Source organism: Passer domesticus, chromosome 10 (genome assembly GCF_036417665.1).
Source record: "Passer domesticus isolate bPasDom1 chromosome 10, bPasDom1.hap1, whole genome shotgun sequence".
Classification (NCBI taxonomy): domain Eukaryota; kingdom Metazoa; phylum Chordata; class Aves; order Passeriformes; family Passeridae; genus Passer; species Passer domesticus.
In genome coordinates, this window is record NC_087483.1 from 24114449 (window position 1) to 24123955 (window position 9507).

The window sequence follows — 9507 nt, forward strand, 5'->3', positions numbered from 1 at the left end:
GGGCCGCGCGCGCCGGTGAGGGCCGCGCGCGCCGGTGAGGGCCGCGCGCGCCGGTGAGGGCCGCGCGCGCCGGTGAGGGCCGCGCGCGCCGGGATGGCGGCCGGCCTTTGTGCGCCGGGAAGAAACGTAACAGCTCGCATTTGTACTGCAGTGCTATATTCACATTTATTAATTATTGCAAACGCTCACTTAAGCACTACAGATGTACTGCGGGCATCTGCGGCGCTACAAACACGGGGATCGCAGACGTGAAAATTTTTAAGCAGTAGTATTGACTTCAGAATTGATTTCACTGCCACATTACTTCACTTTCTAGTTAATGGGTGAAACAGTAAAACAGTGTCTACCGTAGTACATATCCAATGGCACAATTATTCAGGGTTTACATTCAACTGTTTTTAAAAGCGTATTACACACGTGGCTAAGAGTTCCTTGTAGGCTGCTGACCAGAGGTCAGAATCCTATTGCTCCCGAGTTCATTTTCCTGCCTGTGCCCAAGACCTGACTGCAACACATCTTCTTGGGATGTGCTACATGAGTTAGCTTAAAAGGGCATTGTAGGTTATTGTGAAAAATAGCACCAGTTGAAATTTAACCATTAGGCTGAACTTACTCATCTCTCCATTTATTCTAATGCATTGAAAATCTCTGAGAAATTAGGATTCATATGCAGTACTAAGCTGTAATTTTTTTGACTTTTATTTATACCAGACCAACTGAAGTGGTGGTTTTTTTTGTTTTTTTTTTTTTTTATTTTTTTTCCATTTTGCACATACCATTTAGGCCAAAAGCAGCATTTGCTTGCCTGCAGCTTGCCCAGGGGCACAGAGTCCAGCTTCCTGTGCCTGTGCTCCAGCTCTGGAACTGCACTGTCTTTCACCAACATCAAGCACCTAGTTTGCAAGCAGTTGGCAAGAGGACTGCTTAGCGGTTTGGTTTTGTTAGTCCTCACCTTGTTCTTAGATCCTTTCACTGACTCATGACTGTTGGTGACACAATACAGGCCAGAATGAACCTCAAGGCCAGCCATAAGCAGCTGTTCTATGCTCGTGTTTTTCAACAAACATGAAACTTCATGGGTACATAATTTGCACTGAAAAATTACATGAACACGTTGAGTTCAATGTGGTTTCATTCAATACAAAGATCACCTTCATGTTCTTGTGGTGTCCTTTCAATCTCCACCTGCCCTTGAGCAATTGTCAGCTGTGGAGATTTCCAGGAGAAACAAATTAATTTTATTTCTTGCTCACCTGCTTGGCCCACGCATTTCAAACAGCCTCGGAGTTCAATTCTCCACTCTTTAGAGTCTTTAAACAAGTTATATCGGATCCCTAAATAGATCTCAGTGAGATGGGTAACAAAGCAAAACACTGAAAACACACACACACACAAGCTTCTGACATAGTGAGGCAACATACGAAAACATCAAAAAAAGAACTGTACATGTACACCACAGAACTTCACATCAAAGCCAGAGCTGAGTGCCACCTGCTACCAGCAGCCAAATGCAAGTCAGAGATAGCATAAAAATGTGAAAGAATTTTTAAAAAGCCAAAAATGCTTATGATCAAGCAAAGAAATATTATAAACTCAGAGGTTACTGCTTGGAAAAGTCCTTTATTTGTATGTGAGAAATCCAATAAAACCTAAATTTATTTTTAGATGGCAGTGCTTGTGTGGGAAATTCCCACCACACCCTATGGCAGCCCTTTGTTGCCCCTGCCTCTCACACCAATGTCTAACAGCTCTTTCTGCAGTCATTTTATAAAGTGGACTGGGAGATCAGTGCTAAAAGAGCCTTCTCTGTTCCCCAAAGCATTTCTTCATTTGGATCACCACTGTCAGGCCACAGAGTGTGATCTGTTTGTCTGTACATCACGTTACAAAAATCCACTTTCTACACAAAATTTGAAGCTCTCGTATTAAGTTTTGAGAGAAATAATAAATAAATCAATCCTATAGATCATGTTTTTCATGTATAACATACTTTGACAAGTACCTTTAGTTGTTACCTTTGCTCAAGCCACAGTTTAGAAAAGATCAAATGGTATTAAACAAAATAGAAAAGTTTGAATCTCAGGCGGATGTTAATTCTCCAGTCTCTCTCATTTCCTCCTTCCACTCCACACAGGCACACACCTTGAGTTGATATTAAAAAAGAGTTAACACATTAAGGCTTTTCTCTGAACAGCCCTCCCCACACAAAAACACCCAAACTACAAATACCTGTGCATCAGCCAAAGATCCCATTGCAAAGCCTTGCAGAGTCTTTTTTCATTTCTCAATGGCAATGTTGAAGGGAGTGTGACAATGGCAAAGAGAAATGCTCTTTTACTTCTCCTTCAGGAAAACTAGTGCATGCTTTTAGCCTGTGCCTGGGCTACTACCAACATTTCTTCCCTCATTCCTAGCCTAAGCTCTTCTTTGCTCTGGCATTTGAAGGTAGAGTTAGAGGCATCCTGTAAATGCCCATTTCTGAATCTGATAACCTAGTTATCCCAGTGATATTGCTCTGCATATACCATACACTTAACTTGTGTCAATGGTCCATTTCTACAGCTACCTTCAGAATGCAAAGATTTCATCTTAAGGCCAGTAGTCCTTAGAATCGTATTTTGTTTGGCTTTACTCATCTTAGCACCAAGTCATAGTTTCATCCAGTGATGAAACAAAAACAAACCCATTTTTCACAGTAGATCCTATGTTGCTGTATAAAGTATTATAAAAGAGCAATTTGAGAACTTCCATGACAAAGTATGATTGGACTGAAAAATATATGGAAATCTTGTTACCACATTTATGTTTCTGAGTTGTTTAAAACAAGAACAAATTACATCTAGTTATTAACAATGTGCACTAAGTGATTGTATTAGACAACCCCTCATGAGGTAATCAGTACTGTTATGAATACTGCATTTGCTGTTTCCTGTAACAGCAAGATGGAAGTGAAATGCTTACACATTGTACACACAGACACAGCCGTGTGAGCGCATGGCACTGGGAAGATTACCTACTGCTTCCCATTTGTTCAGTTCAGGGTCGTATTTCTCAATGCTCTGCAGGTATGTTCCTTTTGAATAGGAATAGCCTCCTGTTACGTAGATGCATCCGTTCATAACCACCGTGCCACACTCCATCCTTCTCTCCATCATGTGAGCCATCTGCTTCCACTCATTTTGTTCTGGGTCATAGCAGTCAGTGATCGTGGTCTGGCCACCCACAAAATAGATCTTGTTTTGTAACGTAATTGAACACAATCCATATTCTTCAGAAAGAAAGGAATACAGTACAACTCAGCACGATAACATCAACTTAAACTGCAAGTACATGGCAAACATTGGGCACCACTGAGGGCAGCTGAATGTCCTCATTGAACTTAGGAGGCACCTCAGGATTTTCTGCTACACTACAGCACCAGTACTCAGTGAAAATTGCTTTAAAATCTTACTGTTACCAGATGTAGAACATAGAGAAAACCCTTTTAAAATGAATATAAATAGTTTTTGCCAAATGTCAATGAATAGTTAGATTTTACAGAAAGTTATATTATTTAATAGAATATGGTCATTCCTTAATTCAGTTTATATAGGGATTTCTATAGAACAGATACTTGAAGAAGGTCTCTCTTTCCACTTTCAGAGTTTGGAAACAGCCCTTGCTGCCCTACAGGCATTTCTTTTTTTAACTAGGAATATGCCAAAAACCCCTAACTGGGCTTAAGGACTCCCAGGTACACTTGTAATCAAATCAAGCTCTGTGTTTGTTAGAGAAATTATTTACCTGGATGTGGACTTGTGGTGACTATACTCCACTCATTGCTACCTGAATGGTATCTCTGGATTTTATCGTAGGTGCAGCTTCCCCTGTACCCATAGTGGCCTCCAGCGACATAGATGACTTCATGCAGGACACAGGCAGTGGCATTTCCAACTCCTGTTCACAGTGTGAAAGTCAAACATGCATTCAGACTTCATGCAATAACCATGGTCTCTTCCATACATAACTCCATTTCAAATGATTTGTTAATATTTATTAACATTATATGCTTGCAGGTATTTAACTGAATGTGAATACAACAGATTTATCAAGATATTAACAAAAGTCAAGAATGACTAAATAAAACTGCAGTAACTAGTATATATTGCACATAATACAGCTACCTGATAGCTCACAGGACTTTTAGGCAGTAAGTAAAGTCACATTGTCTTACTGATTTTGGAATAGGCAATTAGTTTCACTGTTTCACTAAGTTAGAGTTATTAAAAAATCACTTAGATGGCAAGAGCAAAGACAATGGGAGTTGAAATTGTTCAGTGTCTTGGGGTATCTTTTCTGATACTTTTGGTCATTCTCATGACATTACTAATTAAGCTATCATATATATGAGGACACAAACAGAATGGAGCCATTTTAACTGCGTCTCTAGGACAACAAAATGAAATAAAGCAAAGGGGGGGGTCTGAGCATCTTAGTTTCACACTTATAAAAACTGGGCAAAACAACTGCATAGAATATGTAACTCATAGGGTTAGCACAGCATTTCTACTTTTGAAGGAAATTAAAAGAAAATAGTAGCAATGTCTGAGGAAAACATACAATGGAGAAAGTTGTAAAAGCCTGCTTTTTTTCTTTTACATATACATCAAAAAAATCTCTTGTACATAGAAAAATATCATGTTGCATTAACTTACAGTACATTTTTATAACTAATTATAAATATTTGCATTCATTTATAAAAATGTATGATAACATGTATAACTGTAGTATTGTTGTTACTTTTACAAAATAATCACAGAATAGTCTGAGTTGGAAGGGACCCAGAAAGATCCTCAAATCCAACTCTTAAGTGAATGGCACATACAGGGATCAAACTGGTGACCTTGGCATTATATAGCACCAGGCTCTGACCAGCTGAGCTCATCTCAGTCAATACCCTTTGGTTAGGCTGTAATTCATACATTTTTAGATCATTACTTTGGCTGCTAGAAACAGGTATTAGTGCTTTTCATTATCCTCTCACTAAAGATTAAACTAAAGATTAAGGATCCTGAACAGATGATACACAGAAATAGGTGGGAACTCTATGCAAGAAGTTTTAAATTATGACACCTTTATAAATGACTGCATGGAAAATTGTATATAAAAATAATACAGTCCCTTTACTGGAGCTTGCTCTTTGATTGTGTACCAAATGGACTCTTATCGTGGGTAGTCTTCTGATTTCTTTCTAGTTTGAACAAAAAGTATAGTCATCAAAGAAGGCAAAATTAAACTGAGACTACTACTTACTTTTCTACCCGCTATTCTATGGCACAGCCCAGCATAGCATTTGGATGGTTGTGGTTATTTGAAGACCTGAACCAAAGCCCACCAACATTAACTGAAAATTCCCATGAACGTCTCTAGAATTTGGATCAAATCCTAAATGTTTCCATGGCAATTAAAAATGGCAAATACAAAAGAATTGGCATTGGAGGCAGACACCATACAAAAGTTTACCTACCTTTGATCATGTTTGCAATGGGAAGCCATTTCTGTATTAAAGGATCATAAAACTCAGCTTGCTGGACTGGAGCTCCCTTCCGGTACCCTCCCAATGCATAAATGCAGCCACTCAAGGAAACGGCGCAGTGGTAATACCTTGCGTCGAGCATGGGGCAGCCTTCTGTCCACTCATCTCTCTCGCTGTTATATATCCACACGGTGTCAAGAGCTTCAATGCTCTCTGTTCTGTAACCCCCTGTCACATATATGTCCGGCCCCAAACTAGTGACCCCATAGCTCTCTCTGGTGTGATCTGGCATCTCTGTTCCCTGGACCCATGCATCAGTTAAAGGATCCCAAACATGCACTTCTGATAAGGGATGCCAATAATATCCTCCAATTACATACATGGCTGCTGTGGATCTTCTGGAAAGACCTTTGGGACTGAGGTTCAGGGCATTATATATGAGTGACCTTATCTTACTGTCATTGAGTCGGCATTTTTTTTGCAGGCTTAAAGCTGACCTCAAATACACATTATCTAAGTCTAATTTGATGCAGCTCAGCACTTCGCAGATGTCTTCAATTCTTCCTTCCACGTTGTGTGCCACCCACTTAATGACAGCTTCAATGGCTGCCTCTTCTTTCTGAACATTGAGATTTTCTCTGGAGAGGATATAAGAGAGCTTCTCCTTGCCAATGTCCAGAAACTCTTCCTGCTTCCACACTTCTTCAAACTGCCATAACAATATCCTTCTGGACTCTTTCTCCAGCTCTGAGCAATCATGATATTCAGCAAAGGAGTGCATCCCAATGCAGTTGTCAGTATCCAAGTGTCTTACCAGAAACTGCTCACAGGCTTTCTTTACTGACACGAACTGGAGCAGGTCTGCAGCCTGGAGTAGGCTTTGGACATTTCTCTTTGTTATCTGGATCTGTGATGTGTATGCATAATTCACGAGAGCTTCCAGTACTGCATGGCTGAGCCCGGGAAGGCTGATCTGGTTTTTGGATTTTTCTTTCATATCGGCTGTGAACATGGCTTTAAAATAACTGCTGCAGGCTGCCAGGGCAGCTCTGTGGCAGTGGAAGATGACCCCCGAGGCGCACTGCAAGGTGATGTCGGTGAACAGCCCGTCCAGGTAAAACGCCCGGAACGCCGCCAGGAAGCCGGCGGGGTGCGCGGAGTCCTTGTAGAGGTACGCGTACTCCTCCTGCCCGGCCGCGGCCATCGCCGCGCCCCGCAGCTCCCGCCGCTTTGTCCGCTCCGCGCCGCTCCGCGCAGCCCGGCCGCCCCCGGCTGCGGACCCGCCCGGCACGGCGCTCACGGGGGCTCCCAGCCCGCGGCGGCCCCTGACCGTCTTTGGAAGAGCCGCTGCCGGAGGGAGCCGCGGGGCCGCAGCGACAGCTCCTATTTTGGTGCCCCGCGCCCGGCCCGGCCCCCGCTCGCCTCGGGAAGGTCCGGCCCGAACCGCTGCCGCCGCCGTGCAGGCGCTCCCCACCCCGGGCAGGGCTAGAGGCTGTCTGCGGGGGTGACAGAAGGCCCGGCCGTGTTAGGGACAGGAGCAGATGCCTGGGGAGCGTCACCAGCTCGGTGTCACTCAGCCGCACAACAAAGCGAGGGGCCTCGGCCGCCGCTGTCAGCGACCTAAAGCCGCCTCTCGCAGCGGCGCCCCGCGCTCCCAGGGCGCTTGGAGGAGCGATACTGGGAAGAGCAGCAAGCTCCAAGGGCTCCCCCATTACCGGAGAGCAGGAGTCGAAAGAACAGCCACAGCTCTCCCCAAACTCCTGAATCTGGCAGGGTTCAAAGGACAGTAACAAATTATGCCCACAAACAGATTCCAACAATAAGTAATTTTTTCAGGAAGAAGGCTATATTGGCTTCTGTAACTCCTGAAAATGTGATTCACAATTTAAGAAGTCTTTTTTTTTTTTTTTCTGGTTCAAGCAGCGGTGGGTTCTCCATCTGCAGCAGGCTTCGGAGTCTTTGCATCCAGCAGCCAGGCTCTCCCTGCCCCAGCAGAGCAGGGAGATTGAAAGAACTGCCAGTAATTTCTTCAACCAAAAGGAGGAAAATATTATTATTAGCTAAGTGCCAGCAATACCCAAAAGGAGAAATTTTGATAGTTCCCACTCAACACAGATGAAAAAGCATAATATTTTTATTTTAATTACTGGTAGTATTTCTGTCACAATGCCCAGCAGAAGTATGAACTAAGGAAATCCAAACAGGAAAGTGTATATGGCCATACCTGTCTGCCATCCTTGCTCCCATGCTAACCCTGCACCAGGATTCAAAGTGTCCCTTGGCCTTTACACAGTAATATAAGACAAAAATAAAATGATCCAAACAAACCAAAAGAAAAACCCACAAAACCAAAATTTCCCCATACCTACACACATCTATGCCCTCCTTTTTTTCAACCCCTCTCGATGCATTGTTAGCCCAGAGAACTGGAGTTCTGTAGTGCAACCCAGGAATTACAACAGCCCTGCTGTCCGACACGGGCCTGTCCCTCAGCTACATGACTCCATTTCTTCATCCAGAAAATTCTCTTGTGCAGCCCTAAGTCTTTATACATCCCCATGGCAACAGCTTTGTTTTGGTTGCGTTTTCCATTTCATCAGCTTCCTATGGACAAGCAGGAACTTCTTTGAAGTGTTGGTTATTGCACTAGCACACAATACTAAGGCTAAGTACTCGCAGTCATGGTGTACGACAGCACCCCTGCTACCACACAGAATGTTTCCCATACAGGTACGACTTCCCTTATGCATTTTTTCATAACATTTTTACCTAAGTCATCTCCCCTGCAGAGAGCAAGTCAGCAACACTTAGTACTGAACTTGCATCCCCCTTCAAGGAGCTTTTCCCTGTCTTTTGGTTGGGCTACCAGCTTGAACCAGCTTCACTCTTTGGAGATACTCATCTCCCCTCCATTGTAACCAAACGTGGAAAATTTTGGTAATTTTGTGCTTCAGAGAAGTTCTCACTTTTATTACGTGGGGAAAAAAAAACCCCAAACAAGACCTGATTAATAGCTTAATGATCTGCCTACTGGAATTGAAAAATTTATTCTGTCTCCAACATGCACTTTGTCTGGAAAATATCATCAGCACTACCCTCCATTTGAAGTGATTAGAACATAATTGCTAATATTTCAAGTACTCTGCTTAATCTACTCTCAACTCCTGCTTCAGCACTTTAATCAAAGCCACAGAAAAATCCTTTTTTGAGCGTGAAGAACAATTTCTCATCCAATATTTCACTCTCACAGCAAATTACAAGGTAGGTCCCTTAAGGCTAAAAGAACAATAGTTAGTGTAAGTGGAAGAAAAAGCTGAGTAATCATTGATATACTACTTTTTGTTGGTTTTAAGCAAGCTGTATCCAAGATCTGGGGACAAACTCAAAGCAAGCTATTCCATAACTAAGTTCTGAAAAACACAGAAGAGACCAGCACAGAATCTGGAATATTCAGCAGCACATCTGGAATTAAGGAAACACCCACCTGTCCTGGTTTTGGCTGGGATAGAGTTAACTTCCTTCTTAGTCACTGGTTAGTGCTGCTTTGGATTTATTATGGGAATCATGTTGATAACACACTGTTGTTTTGGTTGTTGCTAAGTGGTGCTTACCCATATTCAAGGACTTTTCAGTTTCCCATGCTCTGTCAGTGAGAAGCTGCACAAGGAGCTGGGGCAGCATGGCCAGGAGAGCTGGGCTGGGCAGGCCAAAGGGATGTTCCCCAGCATGGGAGGGCACACTCAGCACAGGAACTGGGGAGTCGGCCAGGAGGGGCCCATCGCTGCTCGGGGGTGGGCTGGGCATCCAGCAGTGGGTGGGGAGCACTGTATTATACATCACTTGTTTCTCCTGAGCTTCATTCCTTTCTCTCTCCTTTTCATTACAATTATATCAATTTAGTAATGCGATATTTTATTTTGTTTCAATTAGTAAATTGTTTTTACCTCAACTCACAGGGTTTAATTTTTTCCTCAGTTCTCCTCCCCACTGAG

The 9507-nt window shown here is 43.0% G+C and overlaps 1 protein-coding gene across 1 annotated transcript; it reads right to left on the minus strand.

The window, feature by feature from the left end:
- Positions 1 to 129: 129 nt before the first annotated feature.
- Positions 130 to 7041, minus strand: KLHL23 (kelch like family member 23). The gene is made up of 3 exons (XM_064434529.1): positions 5507 to 7041; positions 3784 to 3936; positions 130 to 3268 (listed from the first exon to the last, which is right to left on the minus strand). Exons 1-3 carry the CDS (start codon positions 6717 to 6719, stop codon positions 2958 to 2960), a joined length of 1677 nt encoding a protein of 558 aa, XP_064290599.1. The 5' UTR covers positions 6720 to 7041; the 3' UTR covers positions 130 to 2957.
- Between the last annotated feature and the right edge of the window lie 2466 nt (positions 7042 to 9507).